This window comes from Aspergillus novofumigatus (genome assembly GCF_002847465.1).
Source record: "Aspergillus novofumigatus IBT 16806 chromosome Unknown P174scaffold_3, whole genome shotgun sequence".
In the NCBI taxonomy this organism is placed as follows: Eukaryota; Fungi; Ascomycota; class Eurotiomycetes; order Eurotiales; family Aspergillaceae; genus Aspergillus; species Aspergillus novofumigatus.
The window spans coordinates 2867412-2882937 of NW_020194276.1; the positions used below are offsets into that span (position 1 = coordinate 2867412).

The 15526-nt window shown below is 49.3% G+C and overlaps 8 protein-coding genes across 8 annotated transcripts, besides 2 other annotated features; 4 read left to right on the top strand and 4 right to left on the bottom strand.

Annotated features, from left to right (window-relative positions):
- The first annotated feature begins 597 nt into the window (after positions 1 to 597).
- Positions 598 to 3346, top strand: P174DRAFT_145305 (bifunctional fructose-2,6-bisphosphate 2-phosphatase/6-phosphofructo-2-kinase). The gene is made up of 11 exons (XM_024821142.1): positions 598 to 880; positions 1038 to 1226; positions 1293 to 1328; positions 1380 to 1477; positions 1606 to 1775; positions 1853 to 1933; positions 1986 to 2093; positions 2144 to 2263; positions 2315 to 2689; positions 2749 to 2925; positions 2985 to 3346. Exons 1-11 carry the CDS (start codon positions 867 to 869, stop codon positions 3222 to 3224), a joined length of 1608 nt encoding a protein of 535 aa, XP_024684377.1. The 5' UTR covers positions 598 to 866; the 3' UTR covers positions 3225 to 3346.
- Positions 2962 to 4215, bottom strand: P174DRAFT_387483 (ubiquitin-related modifier 1). The gene is made up of 3 exons (XM_024823360.1): positions 3737 to 4215; positions 3511 to 3675; positions 2962 to 3454 (listed from the first exon to the last, which is right to left on the bottom strand). Exons 1-3 carry the CDS (start codon positions 3796 to 3798, stop codon positions 3337 to 3339), a joined length of 345 nt encoding a protein of 114 aa, XP_024684378.1. The 5' UTR covers positions 3799 to 4215; the 3' UTR covers positions 2962 to 3336.
- A 1-nt stretch (position 4216) lies between these two features.
- P174DRAFT_145487 (Elongator subunit ELP2) lies at positions 4217 to 6706 on the top strand. Its single transcript, XM_024821144.1, has one exon. It carries the CDS (start codon positions 4635 to 4637, stop codon positions 6606 to 6608), a length of 1974 nt encoding a protein of 657 aa, XP_024684379.1. The 5' UTR covers positions 4217 to 4634; the 3' UTR covers positions 6609 to 6706.
- A 147-nt stretch (positions 6707 to 6853) lies between these two features.
- On the bottom strand, positions 6854 to 7754 carry P174DRAFT_368931 (putative ABC transporter; the record flags this gene model as incomplete). Its single annotated transcript, XM_024822256.1, has 2 exons — positions 6854 to 7560; positions 7619 to 7754. The coding sequence occupies 2 exons, from the start codon at positions 7752 to 7754 to the stop codon at positions 6854 to 6856; spliced, it is 843 nt and encodes a 280-aa protein (XP_024684380.1).
- Positions 7755 to 7997: 243 nt separating this feature from the next.
- Positions 7998 to 8182: a sequence feature (Protein overlapping with rRNA (P174DRAFT_366768, PKX95786.1) was converted to a misc_feature.).
- A 27-nt stretch (positions 8183 to 8209) lies between these two features.
- Positions 8210 to 8285: a sequence feature (Protein overlapping with rRNA (P174DRAFT_366768, PKX95786.1) was converted to a misc_feature.).
- A 51-nt stretch (positions 8286 to 8336) lies between these two features.
- Positions 8337 to 10177, top strand: P174DRAFT_387489 (tRNA dimethylallyltransferase; the record flags this gene model as incomplete). The annotated part of the gene is made up of 2 exons (XM_024823361.1): positions 8337 to 8749; positions 8813 to 10177. Exons 1-2 carry the CDS (start codon positions 8651 to 8653, stop codon positions 10175 to 10177), a joined length of 1464 nt encoding a protein of 487 aa, XP_024684382.1. The 5' UTR covers positions 8337 to 8650.
- A 627-nt stretch (positions 10178 to 10804) lies between these two features.
- P174DRAFT_368663 (DXO/RAI1 family decapping nuclease) lies at positions 10805 to 12393 on the bottom strand (the record flags this gene model as incomplete). Its single annotated transcript, XM_024822235.1, has 8 exons — positions 10805 to 10950; positions 11013 to 11312; positions 11395 to 11565; positions 11620 to 11713; positions 11833 to 11869; positions 11922 to 11953; positions 12019 to 12261; positions 12319 to 12393. 8 exons carry the CDS (start codon positions 12391 to 12393, stop codon positions 10805 to 10807), a joined length of 1098 nt encoding a protein of 365 aa, XP_024684383.1.
- Positions 12394 to 12582: 189 nt separating this feature from the next.
- On the top strand, positions 12583 to 14319 carry P174DRAFT_440400 (protein GET4). The gene is made up of 4 exons (XM_024827042.1): positions 12583 to 12944; positions 13043 to 13299; positions 13455 to 13607; positions 13661 to 14319. Exons 1-4 carry the CDS (start codon positions 12901 to 12903, stop codon positions 14245 to 14247), a joined length of 1041 nt encoding a protein of 346 aa, XP_024684384.1. The 5' UTR covers positions 12583 to 12900; the 3' UTR covers positions 14248 to 14319.
- On the bottom strand, positions 14310 to 15334 carry P174DRAFT_145315 (uncharacterized protein). The gene is made up of 3 exons (XM_024821143.1): positions 14696 to 15334; positions 14558 to 14626; positions 14310 to 14469 (listed from the first exon to the last, which is right to left on the bottom strand). Exons 1-3 carry the CDS (start codon positions 15063 to 15065, stop codon positions 14372 to 14374), a joined length of 537 nt encoding a protein of 178 aa, XP_024684385.1. The 5' UTR covers positions 15066 to 15334; the 3' UTR covers positions 14310 to 14371.
- Between the last annotated feature and the right edge of the window lie 192 nt (positions 15335 to 15526).

Consider the following 15526-nt stretch of genomic DNA (forward strand, 5'->3'; position numbering starts at 1 on the left):
GGAAAGACGAGATCTGAGACCAGCCCCGAGATTGCACTTAGAACGTGACGAAGGCAACTTCGCTAGTAGTTGCCGAGTAACTGAAATGATAGCAGGCTGCGTCTAACCAGCTCTAGGGGATTGAGAGGTAAGTGGAAGAGTCGCAGCGCAACAATTGTTAATTGATCTTCCCAAGCAGCCTCTGACGGGAAAAAAAGCGACATTTGCTTTTCCGCCCCGGCATGCGTCTTTGGCACATACAGAGTCCCGAAGTCACAGGACTCGACACTATGCCGCTTCGGGCTTAACTGGGAATGGTACATTGGGGCTTTGATGATGATGATATAATTGCAGATTGGTAAGTTAGATGAAGGGTCACTGGTAGCTACTGTAGCCTCTATTCGGCAGAAAACATCTAGCTTGCGAGAAAGATTCAAAAAGTTTTATGCGCAATTTCTAAGAAGCACTGCCGAAGTTGATCAAGTGTACCGTGTACCCCCGAAGGTACATTACACTCACTGCACCAAAACCAGCATTGGGCTGTATATTGGACGCCTGCCATAGGCACAATTCGCTATCGCCAACAAGACGTCTTTTGCCAACCTCTAATCATTACTGGAGCTCGCAGGAACCTATTGCAATCTATTTTCCTTTCTTCCCTTTTTATCTTATTATTATCATTGTCTCTTTCTCTTTTTCTTTTCCATTTTACCTTTGCCTTTCCTCGTCATCTGTCCGAAGCTCCCAACTCCGAAGGTGCCTTGGCACTTAGCCTTGGTGAATATCTCCTGTCTGACGGATACTTCCTCGCCTGCAATTTGTTCGCGAGATATATCTTTTGGATCGTTTCTCAGTCAGAGCTCAGTGTCTGAAACCTGTCTTTTAAGATGGATACACTACTGTAAGGATTGTTATTATTCCCTTACATCAATGCACTGAATAGTCCGGGCCGCCAAAGCGGTCCGGTTCAAGCTTGGTCAAGAAACGAATCATATCCCCTCCTCTGGGCATACCCTCCATTTTGCTGTATCAGACTGTTCAAATCTAACATTGTTCAGAACGGCTGAAATCGTGGCCAATTCCCCTCGGTTCCGAAGGAAATCATCGACATTCGTTGATGCCATTCATGATTTGCCAGAGAAGGCCGATTTGGCACCAGCTCAGCTGTATAGCACGGAGTCTGGTCGACTTTTCCATTCTGGAAGGATTGTAATTATTACTGTAGGCTTACCAGCGAGGGGCAAGACGTTCGTTTCACCATCTTGACGAGAATCGAGCTAGTCAAGTAACTGACTGTTCATGTTGTATTTCAGACATATTTCAGTAGCATTGGCGCGCTACCTTCGATGGTTGGTATTCTTGTCGAATCGGTCATGCTGTCTTCGCTAAGGGAATTGCAGGCTAGGTGTAAAAACCAGGATCTTCCACCTTGGAGATTATAGACGAGCCACGATCCCCGTTGGTCAAGACATCCCAGATGACTACTTTTTTGTCAATGGTGAGTGATTCGAGTTTCTCCACCGGTTTCATTTTTGTTCTTCTTGCTACATGGCACGTTCCGCACTACACTCGCACCAGTAGATATCTATATCCTTGACGTCGTTTCGTCCCGCTAATTGAATACAGCATCTGCATCATCGGTTCTATTGAGGCAAAAGATCATGAAAAGGTGTCGTGAAGACATATACCAGTACCTGAATTTCGAAAATGGCCAAATTGCGATCTATGATGCCGTCAATCCTTTAGCTTCTGGCCGACGATCGCTCGCGAAGGAGTTTGCCAAACAAGATATTGAGGTATGAAAGTATCAAGACATCTCATCTCACCATACTATTTGTGTGTTGGATTGTTCTAACGGTCAAAACACGCGCAGACGCTTTTCATCGAATCATGGTGCGATGACGAGCGCATTATCGAGGAGAATGTTCGCAGAGTCAAGATCTCATCCCCCGACGTAAGTAGGCCCTCCTAGCATGTGTCTGATCAAAATGGCTTAACTCTTTCAGTATGTTGGCTGGTCATCAGAGGATGCGGTGAAACACTACTTGACCAGGATATCTGCCAGAATCCCTCAATTTCAAACCATGGAGGAGAAAGATTTGAATTACATCAAGGTATCCATTTGCGGAAAGGCATGCCAGCTTAGATACTAATTGAAGTACAGATGATAAACGCGGGAGAAAGACTGATTGTCAACAATAAAAGTTTCGGTTATCTATCTAACCGAATTGTATTCTATCTTCTCAACCTTCACATCAAGTCCAGGCATACGTACTTTGCACGAGTAAGTGGAGTTCTGGGTGAATGGATTCTTCAGACACTAAATCTTCATTAGGCCGGTGTTTCGTTGGAGGCAGATTCCTATAAAGCCGATGCGTCTCTGTCTGAGCAGGGAGAGGACTACGCAAAGAAAATGACTGAACGTCTCCTGCAGCATAGGGAATCTGAAAGACAGGCCATGATTGACCGAGGAGAGACGGATTATGAACTCAAACCACTAACTGTTTGGACATCCACGAGACGCAGGACGGTTGAGACAGCGAAATATTTATATGAAAAGGGGTACAAAGTCCGGCAACGCTCACAAATGAGCCAACTGAACCCTGGTGTTTGCGAGAAAATGTCTGAGCGAAGAATTCGCGAAGAGTACCCGGACGAGGTGGCTAAGCATGAGCTCGATCCTTACCACCATCGGTACCCGCGAGCGGAGGTAAGCTCAATTTACGCTTCAAATCTGACGTTGACCAGCCGAGCTTACGACTATGACAGTCCTACCATGACCTTGCGGTGCGACTCGAACCCATCATTTTGGAACTTGAACGGGAGCAGAAGGATCTTCTCATCATAGCTCATGAAAGCGTACTAAGAGTCCTCTATGGTTACCTCATGGCGTGCAATGCTGCTGATATTCCGTTCTTGGAGTTTCCACGTGATGAAATCATCGAAGTAAGGATACATTCAACGCCCTAACCTAAAGAGCAACCGACTAAAACCACTTCGTGCAGATTATCCCGGAAAGCTACCAAAACGAGGCGCGCAGAATACACATCCCTGATTTGCCAAAAGAAATTATACCTGGCTCTCCGCAAGATATCAAGATTCCGGTACCTCCCAGTGGGGTGCCGTCTCCCTTGGTTGGAGGAATAGGCAGTCCCAAGGATGGATTTTCAACACCACAAAGCGGCCTTCGAACTCCTCGTGAGCCGGAGAGGATATCGCAACAGCATGTGGACGATGTTGTCTGATCGTATGTTCGGTCTGGACTCAAATGCTGCGCGGTATACAATTGACCTTAGATCATGTCGAGTGCATGGAAATGATGATTCTTATAGAGCGCATGTAGGCTTCCAGGCGGATCTATCCTCCGTGAAGTGTTGAGACGAATACAATATTGTCCCCTGACTGGAGCTCGTATTTCTCTTCGCCTTCCAGTTCCCAGTCGGCATCGTTGATAAGGACGAGGATACCAGGTCGTCTACCACTTTCTGTCAGCCTTGCCACTGATTCATGGGGGCCCCATTCGCGGCATACACATTGTCTTCCATTATAAATAGCTCTTTCCTTTGATCCTTCATAACATTGTCAACCAGATATCGTAATAAGTAAGCGATGGTTGGCCGGCCACCGTCATCTACTTGAGCGGGTAGCGTGATATGATGTTTTCGCTCATTGGAGAAGAGAATCTCCAGACCACCACTGTACGAATGGGAGTCAGCAGGCATTGAGGTGAAAGCAATGCATTCAAGGACGGTCTAACGTGAACTCAACAGTAATGGTGATGCTATCGGCACCGCCTTTCACGGCAGAAGGGTCAGCCATGACTGCTTCAGAATGGACCCACGGCCGGAGAAAATGTGGCCGTCAAATATTGATTCAGGAATAGTCGAGGAGTCGCGTTGACCGAAGACATACGAGTAGGAGGAAAATGCAAACGGAGAGGGGCAGCTCTGCGATGGCCGCGCTTATCGATAAGCTTAAATTCCGAGCACAAAAAGTGGTCATCGATCCATTCTCTCCTCAGCAATCGAAAGATAGCGCCTCTCTGCCCGTGTCCATAGTTGGACTTTGTCGCTGCACTTCTATACCAACTTAGACCACTAATTGGCGATCATTGTCCGGCGCATTCATGGTGTCAATCACGACAGAATACATCAGTGTTGGGGGAACAGGCATCCGGCCGCCGCAGACTGGGATGTGCAGTTAGGTGTGCTCGCCTTTGGTGCAGATAACAATGTGGCCTTATGGGATCCAAGGGTATGAGCTTCCTCAGTGCCTCAATTGGTCTCGACGCAACCGGACTAATACTGCTGTTGCCTGTCTAGGATGCCTCTCAGTGCGGGGTTTATGCCCTCCTCGTTGGCCATACCGACAAAGTCAGTGCGGTCAGATTCTACACATGTCCCGCCACTGGTACGAAGCTGCTTCTTACCGGCTCCATTGACCAAACGATTCGGATATGGCGGGCTGATGCAGTCGACCCCACCAAATTCACCCATGCACATACTCTTAAGGGACATACAGGCTCAATAAATACGATTGCCGTTGCTGATGGCGTCGCTATCGTCGCATCTGGAGCCGCAGATGGTACCGTCAAGATCTGGAAGATCGACACGCAGAAAACCGTAATAAAGGCCGATCTATTTCAGGATCTTACGATGAAACCTCGCTTCTTCCCGCTGGCATTATCATTGAAGCCGCTGTCAACAGAATCGAAAGACAAACCCGTGGTATTGGCAGTCGCCGGTACGATGAATAATGTTCAGATTTATGTTTCCGAAAACATATTCGCTGGTGCAAGCTTTAGACTCTCTGCGACTCTTTCAGGCCATGAGGCATGGGTACGTTCCCTCTCCTTCACCGAGGATAAACAAAGCAAGTCCGGGGACCTACTGCTCTCCTCAGCCAGTCAAGATAAATATATCCGGTTGTGGAGGCTTCAACGAGGAGAGGCCACCAAGTCGGCGCTAGCAGATGATGCAGATCCTATACTCGGCGGACTTGAAACGACTTTATCCAATAAAGCTCATCAATTCGAAGCAGCCGGATCCAAATATTCGGTCACTTTCGAAGCTCTTCTGTTTGGAAATGAGGATTGGATTTACACGACCTGTTGGAACCCAAGCACGGAACGCCAACAGCTGCTTTCTGCTTCTGCAGACAATACTTTGACAATCTGGGAGCAGGATCCAGTATCCGGAGTATGGCTCTCCGCAGAGAGGATGGGAGAAATTAGCGTCCAAAAAGGATCTACCACAGCTACAGGAAGCACTGGCGGCTTTTGGATTGGTCTTTGGTCTCCGGACGGAAGGCAAGTCGTGAGTCTGGGCCGAACAGGTAGCTGGAGGGCATGGAGGTATGATGCCGACTCCGACATGTGGCTGCAGGCACTGGGGATTACGGGCCATGTGCGTTCTGTGAACGGTGTGCAGTGGGAACCAACCGGAGGGTATTTGCTTTCCACCAGCGCAGACCAGACTACTCGCCTGCATGCAGAGTGGTCACGTGAGGGACTGACGTCGTGGCATGAGTTTTCAAGACCACAGATTCATGGTTACGATCTGAACTGCATTGATACTTTGGGACCCGCGCGCTTTGTATCAGGCGCTGACGAAAAGCTTTTACGGGTGTTCAACGAGCCGAGACCCATCGCTCAACTACTGGAGAAGCTGGCCGAATTTAAACCAGGAACGGACGAAGAGCTTCCAGATACAGCACAGATTCCAGTTCTCGGCTTGTCTAACCAGGCCGTGGGCGAGGAAATCCCACTGGAGGTAGACGAAGAGAGTGCTGCGGGGGCGCGGCAGGTCCAAGCGAGCCAGGCAATGATATCGAACCTGTACCATCCACCGCTGGAAGACCAGTTGGCTCGTTATACACTGTGGCCCGAGCACGAGAAGCTCTATGGTCATGGTTACGAGATATCAGCCGTGGCCGTGAATCATGAACGCACGCTGGTTGCGACTGCTTGTAAAGCAAGCTCAATAGACCATGCGGTGATACGGCTGTACGACACTTCTGACTGGCGTGAAATTCGACCTTCCCTGAAAGCGCATTCTTTGACTATCACAAGTCTGTGTTTTTCGAGTGATGACCAATACCTTCTCAGTGTTGGGCGAGATCGGCAGTGGGCTGTCTTCCTACGAAATGGGCAAGATCCTTCTTCATTCTCGCTTCTGACATCGAACCCCAAGGGCCATTCTAGAATGATTCTAGATGCGGCATGGGCTCCCCAAGCGGCGAACCCTGTCTTCACGACGGCTGGCCGAGACAAATCTGTGAAACTATGGGAGAAGGTCGAGGATTCGTTCGCGTGCAAGACCACTATCTCCCTAGAAAACTCAGTCACAGCTGTTTCGATCCTTCCAAGTGTATTTGACGCTTCCTTCTTCCTTGCAACGGGCGAAGAAAGTGGAAAACTATCGATCTACCAGGTGACGGTCGACGGTCTCGAGGCGAGACACATTGGTACAGTTGATAGATCGGTATCTCCCTCTAGAGCGATCACCCAATTATCATGGCGACCGTCCCATCGGAAGGATGTTAGAGATACTGAGAGCAGATTTGAGCTTGCTGTAGCAAGTGAGGATTCCTCGGTGCGCGTATATGCTATTTCTGACATGCTTTCATGAAATGCCATGTATATATACACAACGAAAGAAGTACCAAAAAAAAACGCAATTATGAGCTCACGTCATGGGTGTTGAATAGCTCTAAAATGTTGAATGATGCCTGACCTTTATCGTCCCTAAACCAAGCCGTAAACCGCCGCCATGCTATTGTGGTTGAACAGAATGTTTGTTGAAGAAAAAGTAGCATCCCAGAAAATTAGACAGCCAAGAGAGAATCAGACGCTCCGGATGGAGGGAGAGTCTGATCAGGTTGGCTTCTCCAGCCCATATCCCCCAAGTCCGTCCAGTGACCCGTAGGTCTTGCTCTGGCTGGATTGCCCGTTCCTCGGTCCTCTGGCCGACAGGTCCTCCTTAAGCCACTTGAGCACAAGCTCACCGAGTAGACTGTTCTCTGATGTCTCGGTGACCTCGCTCTTGAATTTTTCCATGGGGCCCCATTGCCTGACGTTTCCGAGGTGCATATGCACGAGATGGGTGGGCCACTGCGACAGATTATCCAGGATGTGAGTGGCATAGACGATCGTGCAGGGTCTTGTCTCTGTCTCCCGCTTGAGGAAGGAGAGGAAGTTACTCCTGGAAAGCAAGTCGAGGTCCACAGTGATTTCGTCCAAAAGAAGCACCTGCCAAGGGCGCAGCAGACCCATCGCCAGCTGCACACGGCGGCGCTCACCATCCGACACGGCGTGCATACGCCATCGGAGGTCAATGTCGAGAATCTCAACCAGCTCATCCCTACGCTCGGGATAGGCGTCTCCACCCACAGATGCTAAAAGCGTGGGGACGTCGATGTCCGTTCGGACAATGCTGTTCAGAACCCATTCGACACCCAGGTAAGTCACCCCTTCGAGGCCGTGCTTGAAGGGGTCCTTGCCACCAACAGAAATTGTGTCTGTCGGGGCCAAGCGCTTGCCTGCCAGCAAGCGCAGGAGAGTCGTCTTGCCCGCTCCATTCGCTACAACGGCGTTAGCAATCGGTCATGACTCATCTAGGCTGGAGGGGAACCAAATCACCTCCAATGAGCAATGTCCGGCTGCCTGCCGGGAGACTGAGAGACACATTCGTCAAGCCTGAAGAACCATCCTGGAACTTATAACTCAGGCCATTCACATTGATTGAAGGACCTGTATGATTGTCCGAGTCTGCCATGTTTGGACGAGGAGGAACTACGGCGGAGGTTAAGAAAGTGTTATCCTGATATGAAGAACACTTACTACTTCTAAATGGCAAGCGGTTCATAAACCTATTCGCTTGTTAATTTTGAATAAGAGAGTGACCACAACAGATTGCAAATAGGACTTGTACTAGAAACGTGCTTATGACTCGATTGCCACTAGTCGGTGAGGTAGGTAGCATCGGAGTGAGGACGACGAATGTCATGTGATCTCCTACTTACGCCATTCTGTCCGGAAATGAAGTTTGACTTTGAGTCGCGGTGGACTCTCGGAGTAGTTGAAGGATTTCTATCAATCGATTATTTATATTCTTTGGCTGTGACTCAGGACACGGCGGCAAGCAACACATATATAAAAGAAGCAAAATAAAAAAGTTCAAAAACATACAACAGCCGGGATTCGCTGGTGGTCACCCACCCAACTACTAACCGGCCGGCGTGTGGCTTAAGTACGGCTGAGCGGACGGGAAGCCCTGTTTTCCACACCCTATGGTCGTATGTGCTAGATATTGCAATACAAAAGCTTATATAGTGACGGAATTCCCGTCCTTTCTGAGCATTTCTTGAATATTAACGCTGGACAGACTGGCCATTGAAGAGGATTAGTTGGATAGTCATCAGCTTCTCATAAAGTCCGTCACAATTGAGCTATATTGGTATATATCAATCAAGTACTTCATGATGAGAAGCCGAATCTCATGTTGAAGCGGAGACCGATGAGGTAATATCGGCATGTATACATTTGCGCGCACTTTTCTTTTCCCGTGCTTGATCGAGACTACAACGCCTTTGACCGCTAAAGCATCTGCTTTGTATTATAGTCAGGGGAAAATGGACTCGTAATGACAAGAATCCTCCATGTGGCTCTCCCATGCTCAACTTTCTCCGCTCTTTCTGGCGCATCAAACGCCCATTGACCATGGAGCCCCTCATTGCCGTCGTCGGTGCCACGGGCACCGGCAAATCCAAGGTGAGGGAGACAGGAAGGAGAGGAACCATTGGAGAAGTTCTTTCTGCTGACGGCTGTAGATAGCTTGCAGTGGATTTAGCCACCCGTTTCAACGGTGAAATCATAAATGGCGACGCTATGCAAATGTACCGTGGCCTACCCATCATCACGAATCAGATACCAATCGAGGAACGGAACGGCATCCCACATCACTTGATCAGTTGTGTCGATTTTGAAGAAGAGCCGTGGCGCATAGGTCATTTCAAAAGGGAATGCCTGCGACTAATAAAGGACATACACTCCCGAGGGAAGCTTCCCATTCTGGTCGGAGGAACGCACTACTACACACAAACGGTACTCTTCAAGGATCAGCTGGTCGAGGAGAGCCTCTTTTCAAGCGACAATGATGACGCACATTTCCATGAGGAGACCGAGCCTACGTCCGCAAAGTGGCCCATCCTTGATGCGCCGCCAGAGGTGGTCTTTCAGAAATTAAAGGAAGTCGATCCCGTTATCGCCAGTCGATGGCATCCAAACGACGTGCGCAAAATCCGACGGTCCTTGGAGATTTACTTTCAGACCGGCAAGCCGGCCTCCGAGATTTACGCGGAGCAGAAGCGTCAGAAATATGCGACGGAGACAAATGGAGAGTCTTCCCCGGGTATAGGACAGCTCCGTTACCCGACACTGATATTCTGGGTGCATTCAGAGAAAGAGACATTGAACTACCGTCTTGCCAAACGTGTAGATTCTATGGTGGAGCAAGGGTTGATGGCAGAGGCCCAGAGAATGTGGGCTTATCTTCGGGACAAAAAGCGGCAAGGCATTACTGTTGATCAAACAAGAGGAGTCTGGGTCTCCATCGGGTTCAAGGAATTAGCACCCTACTTTGACGCCTTGGAAAACGGTGAATTGAGTGAAGGAGGGCTTGAAGCACTCAAACAGTCGTCCATCGAGCTGGTGAAAATCGCAACACGTCAATATGCGACATCCCAGATCAAATGGATACGGAACAAGCTTTGGAAGGCGCTCGCTGACGCCAGTGCGACAGATAACTTGTATCTTCTGGACAGTACAAACGTTGAAGACTGGCAGAGGTGTGTTACCGAACCGTCTGAGCGCCTGACTCAGGCGCTGCTCAACGACGAACCCAGACCGGATCCTAAATCTCTCTCGGACATGGCAAGAGAAACACTGGGCGCACGGGAGGCTCAGGCGCAGACGCAGCGCGGCGACGTGCTTCAGACTTTTACATGTGAGATCTGCAGTAGAACGATGGCGACCGAAGATCAGTGGAATATTCATCTGAACGGGCGCGCCCACAAGAGGGCAATCAAGAATGCAGCAAAAACAGCAGAGCGCCAGGAATATTTGCGCAATCGGCAGACCTTAGGTGTTGAAAACCGTGACGATCCAACTCCTACTGAGCAGCCTTCAACGCCGCAGTAGAAAATAGACATGTGTTCGGCTCACGAAAAAATCCCATTGGTTGCTTTCCTCTGGCAGTCAGAGCAACCCTCTTCAACTTAGATTTCCAGTATCCATTATATGAGAAATTATACATAGTGCCTCGAGTCGTACTGTGGTTGAATACCACCCTTTGCCCAACAATTCAAGTCTCCCGTATCATGGCAGCTGGCCATGCGAGGGTGGCACTACATCACCTTGCGGACACACTGGCGTAGGCAAATAGAGCCTCTCAGCTTGGTACGAGATGGCGATGATTGTCACCTTTTCGCGTCGATCCTCGAGCATGTTGTAGTCGTGTTATATCTGTCCGGCCTGGCAATATTCACCCATCAAATGCAACGGCACGACAGGACTTCAAGACCCGGATACCGGCTTCAAAAGCCAGTGCTGTGGTCAGGCTGTTCACATTGAGGGCTTACCACGGTATCAGGCAGCTCAAATGCATTACTTCCATCATAGCCTGAACCGAAGCCGGCGAGCCACTCTAATTGCTTTGGTCGAACCGGCAGACAGATTTTCGCGCCTGCCGCGGTCTGTTGCATTTCGAACCATTTGAAGTGCAAGGTTCCCCCAGTCAGACAGTTTGTAGGTGCCAGCCTCCACCTATCATGAGCGTGCTCGCCAATCCAGAAACGACGTGGAGATGATGTCGCCTGTCCCAGTCTCCTCAACCTTGAACACCTGAATAAGCGAAGACTTCTCCAGCTTACGGATTCGCCACGTTCCTCCCTCTTTAACTGTGGATTTGAGCCCTTTCAACCCATTAGCTCAAGGGACATAAAAAGGGGCATTCTAGTGCACTGCTGAGACTTACATTCAAGGAATGCAGCCGCGAAGTTTATGCAAATGTTGCCATCCCACGTACCCCGGCCAAGCTTCTTTACCTTATTTGGTATACTGGCCGTTTCAAGCTCTTCCAAACGATGAACTATACCGTGATGGTCGCGAAAACCAACAATGATCTTGGGGACGCCAAGGAGGAACGACTGTGCCCAGAACTTCAGGAGCTTTCTCTCATACTTGATCATGTCACGATCGTTCCTGATCTCTGCCGAAGTCTTAAGCTCTACCCAATTGATGGGGTCTTCCTTGCGGTCGGGTTTGCAGTCCCACACTAGCACACCAGCATCAGCATAGGCTTTAATACGACCCCTAAGAATCGCCAGAAGCATGCATCTAGAGTGAGGAGAGCATACCAGCATCAACTTCACCACCAATAATCAAACGGGTACTCCCTATGCCTGTTCGAACAACAGAGCAGTATTGTGCATTGTTGTTGACAACGAGGTCTTCGCGACCCTCGATCTCAGCCCGAGGCGTTGGATCCCATGGCTGCTGAAGCAAACATAGGGTTTCAAATTTGTAACCTGAGCTTGCAATCTCAGCTTCTTGTCAAATAGTTCATGAAGCGGTAACCGTACCCCAGTATGCCATCAGATCCTGGGAAGCCATTCCCGGGGGCATTCTTTGATTCTGCTGGATCTGCTTTTGCTGGTTTTTATAGACGTTGTTCTCCTCAATGAAACTATTCCTCATTAGCATCGCAGAATTAACGAAGATTTAGAATGATATACACACATGGTACCCTGCATCTGCGCGGTTAAAATGTAAACCACGTATCAACGAGCTTGGACACCCCCTACCTGGAAACAAGTCGCATTCATCTCGAAACTAACCGTCAGATCAGTAAGGTGAAGGCATTGCATATATGCCGTCGACATACCCGTTGAGATTGTCAAAAGGAGCAGTCAAAATCTAGAAGGAGGCGATAGTATCAGTATTAGCCACTTTCCCGATGAAATGAGACTTGCGCGACTTACCTTCGTCATCATGCCTCTCCATGTGATGATATCCGCTTCGCATCGCTTTCCAGTCTCTTTTTCCAGAGCCATAATGGTCTCTAGCAAAGCGTCTAGATGCTCATCGGCAGTATCATCTAGCTTCTGGAAAGTGTCGAAGCCACGATTCAAGTCCGCGGGGAGCCGCGGCGTATAATAGTACCGCAGGGATGAATCCCCGAGGTGGAAATTATGCTCATCATCATATGAGAAGCAAGTGATCTCCTTGTTTTCAGGTTATTTTCAAGTCTTTGTCTTGTATTAACACTGAAAAGGACATACCTTTGGACGTCGGATTGTGGTATTGGCGCCATAGAAGCGGCCAATTGGCTGGATGTCAAATGCACCTCCATCCATAGCTTCTTCACTTGATGCGTATCGGGCCTATATCGGGCCTATTGTTAAAAGAAAATCAAGTGATGCTCCAAGGGAAAGCTATCTGAAGCTCTGGCATCTATATAGGCTTCTTGCGACCAATACGGAATGTTAGGTAGAGCAAGACGCCAGTACATATGATCTCCTAGGTGCGCTGACAGATGCTCAAACGAGAAGCAATTACACCTCAATGAATCGATGCGCGTCAAGCTTGCTGGGTTGGAATATTTTCCGCCGAAGTAACAAGGGGTCTGTATCTGGAGAAGCTCCGCGGTTCTGGAAGACACCAGGGAAGTTCCCCACCAAAAGTTCTCGACAGTCGTCCGTCCGCTCCCTGATCTTGTCTTGTTATCCACCTAGGCTTGAATCCCTCTACAAACTTGTTTGTTTACAATAAATTGAAAACCAGCTTATTTACACCCTCGACGCAACTCCCCTGAATTTGTGGTTCCCACAGTCAGTCCCCAGTCACTTGTGGGCACTTCCGAGATGACTTCACGCATCGACAAGACGATTGCTCGGCAGCGCGAGAAGTAAGTTTGCCCCGAGCTTTGACCTACGACAATGGTGTCTTATTTTCCAAGCTCTCAAGAAAAGAATAAAGGATATTAACTTCGGTTCTCACCTGCAGAATTGCCTCCGGTGCTTACTACGAAGCTCACCAACAACTCCGTGTCATCGCTGCGCGATACATCAAACAATCCAATTATGAGGCCGCTGCTGAAATATTGGCTGGCGGTGCGACTGCTCTTCTGAGAGCTGGATCTCAGCAGGGCGCTTCTGCGAGTGGGGGAGACCTGGCTATAATGCTGGTAGACGAGGTGTACACCAAGGCGGGATGGGGGATTACTGGAGGAGATGATGATGCGGAGGGTCGAGCCCGAAAGAGTGAGTTTGATCTTGTCTATTGAACATTACATGCCATCTCTTTATGGATGGAAGACTTTCCGAGTGAAATCTACATGGAACCAGCGGCTAGCTGATGGGTTAAGCATATTGGGCTTTCTGAGATCGAATCGGCTAACGATGCTTCTCCATGATAGAGCGCTTAATCGAGCTTCTGCGTGAATTCCCGTCGGAAGAGCCCACGAGGAAGAGATTCATTCAGGAGATGATCGGCTGGAGCGGACGGTTCGGTCCTGTGGAGAGAGGAGATGCGGAGCTGCACCATGCAGCTGGTTCGGTATACGCTGAAGGTTCGTTGGCCATTTGTGACCGTGACTTTACAACGCATTGACTATTTTGCCAGACAATGAGCCATATGACGCCGAGAAGCATCTCATCCTTGGAACCTCCGAATCCGCCGAGACACTCGCGAAACTCGAGTACGAGTGGTACACGAACGACGAGCCCCATACGGCGGCTATCTACGCCTCGCGTGCTGTCTTTCCTTATTTGTTAGTGGGGAACCTCCGCAACGCCAACAAGGCCTTCCTCATCTTCACCTCAAGGCTCTCTTCCTCAAATGCGTCCCTTGGCGTACAAGAAGTCAGCAGCGCCAGCTCCGATGTTCGGGTTTTCCCGTCTCTGCCTTTGCTGAACTTCATAAGCATGCTGCTTCTCACCATCCAGCGAGGCAGCGCAGACCTTTTCAAGCAGTTGACTGCTCATTATGCATCGCAGATCCAAGAAGTAGGGATCTGGGATGATGCTTTGTCACATATAGGCGAGCAATACTTCGCGATCAACGTTCCAAGACAAGGTAACCCACTTCTGGATATGATGGGCAGTATGCTGTTCGGAGGTCAGAACCAGGGCGGAAGTAGGAGGGCACCCCAGGGACGGAGTCAGTCGAAGACCGTGGAGGCGCCGCCGGCCAGCATGGAGCTCGATTAGATGAACCAGGCCACGGCTTCTGCGTGATATATGTTGAACATACTAACCAAGTAGATACCAGATAGATAATTAAAGCGTGATTATCCAGTGGTACTTGGCTTGACCCGGATGCTGTAAGCTGACTTTAGGCACGTGGATCTACTTCTGGTTCATACATCCAATTGTCTTCCTCGAGCGCTGCTACTCTACTTCGGAGACTTTGATGGATGAGATTGAGGATCTCTGTCGATTATTAGTGCTTTGATACAAACAGTATGAAAGCAGAGGATTGCAGAGGACCACGTTGGACCCACTATTCGCATGCACTTACCGGCTGGTTCGTTGCTCATTTGTCTGTTTCGGTTTCGATACATCAATTCTGCTAGACTTGCCTCGATCTCTTCGACAGGCCAGTCACGTCAGCTCCTTCATTCAGACCACCAATCGTTTCTCTAGCCTGCCAACGTACTTTCTTTTTCTCGCCCGCTGATCTCAGTTTGGCTAGTTGAATCGACAGCCGTAGCTCCTGCTCCCCCGCTAGATCCACCCTCATCCAAACCGTCCATCCCGTCGCCATTTTCACTGGTAATGGCAGGCGGGAGGACAGGAATGTCAAGCTTGTAACCACCGTTCTTGTCCCTGACCACGATATCTCCGTTGTCCAAGGAACCAGAAGTCACAGAGGGGCCCATTGACTCGGAAGAGGGCTGTAGCATGTGAGAGGGAGGGCCCGAAATCCCATTGCTTCTGCCGCTTGGCATCGACCCAGGCGTAGCAGAGACCGGACGTCTGCTGAGGTTATGGTGGAAGAGATTGCGTCTGACGGAGGTTGTGCCCATCCTGGCGGGCGATCTGCAGGAACAGGTCTTAGGTTGATTGAGAAAGCACCTAGCAAGGCCGATGTGCTGCCAGAAGCTGAGGAGAAACTGTGATGCTTGTTGACTACTTTTTGGCCCAAGGATAGATGCTTGTAATGTGACGTAATTGAATTAGATGCGGCTCTGAAATGAGTGTCAAGACAATTCAAGCTAGTCGAGGCTGTAGCAAAAGAATGATCCTGGAACAATAAGATGAATCCTGAGGCATAACAATAAGTAGCCAATGCTGGTGGCAGTGGGTGGAGATGAAAGGGCGGAATTGATCCGGAGTCCCAATTAAGCCCAATTTGGTCCATCCCGACGCGTCTCCAACCTTCGCGTCTTTCCGAAAACCAGATCGCTTAACAGATAACCTGCCTATTGTTTCGCATTATAAAAACCTGCAGGAACTCCTAATATACCTCACTATTCCTGCATTTAAC

What these genes read in the sequence shown, in the direction of transcription:
- P174DRAFT_145305 (XM_024821142.1), top strand. An exon ending in TGACTACTTTTTTGTCAATG is followed by an intron (nt 1,478 to 1,605) that starts GTGAGTGATTCG and finishes AATTGAATACAG; the next exon opens with CATCTGCATCATCGGTTCTA. An exon ending in AAGATTTGAATTACATCAAG is followed by an intron (nt 2,094 to 2,143) that starts GTATCCATTTGC and finishes ATTGAAGTACAG; the next exon opens with ATGATAAACGCGGGAGAAAG.
- P174DRAFT_387483 (XM_024823360.1), bottom strand. Translation starts at nt 3,798, where the DNA reads ATGGCTGACCCTTCTGCCGTGAAAGGCGGTGCCGATAGCATCACCATT. An exon ending in ACCATTACTGTTGAGTTCAC is followed by an intron (nt 3,676 to 3,736) that starts GTTAGACCGTCC and finishes CCATTCGTACAG; the next exon opens with TGGTGGTCTGGAGATTCTCT. An exon ending in TTTATAATGGAAGACAATGT is followed by an intron (nt 3,455 to 3,510) that starts GTATGCCGCGAA and finishes AGAAAGTGGTAG; the next exon opens with ACGACCTGGTATCCTCGTCC.
- P174DRAFT_145487 (XM_024821144.1), top strand. Translation starts at nt 4,635, where the DNA reads ATGAAACCTCGCTTCTTCCCGCTGGCATTATCATTGAAGCCGCTGTCA.
- P174DRAFT_440400 (XM_024827042.1), top strand. Translation starts at nt 12,901, where the DNA reads ATGACTTCACGCATCGACAAGACGATTGCTCGGCAGCGCGAGAA. An exon ending in GGAGGGTCGAGCCCGAAAGA is followed by an intron (nt 13,300 to 13,454) that starts GTGAGTTTGATC and finishes TCTCCATGATAG; the next exon opens with AGCGCTTAATCGAGCTTCTG. An exon ending in TGGTTCGGTATACGCTGAAG is followed by an intron (nt 13,608 to 13,660) that starts GTTCGTTGGCCA and finishes CTATTTTGCCAG; the next exon opens with ACAATGAGCCATATGACGCC.
- P174DRAFT_145315 (XM_024821143.1), bottom strand. Translation starts at nt 15,065, where the DNA reads ATGGGCACAACCTCCGTCAGACGCAATCTCTTCCACCATAACCTCAGC. An exon ending in CAGCGGGCGAGAAAAAGAAA is followed by an intron (nt 14,627 to 14,695) that starts GTACGTTGGCAG and finishes GGCCTGTCGAAG; the next exon opens with AGATCGAGGCAAGTCTAGCA. An exon ending in AATGAGCAACGAACCAGCCG is followed by an intron (nt 14,470 to 14,557) that starts GTAAGTGCATGC and finishes AATAATCGACAG; the next exon opens with AGATCCTCAATCTCATCCAT.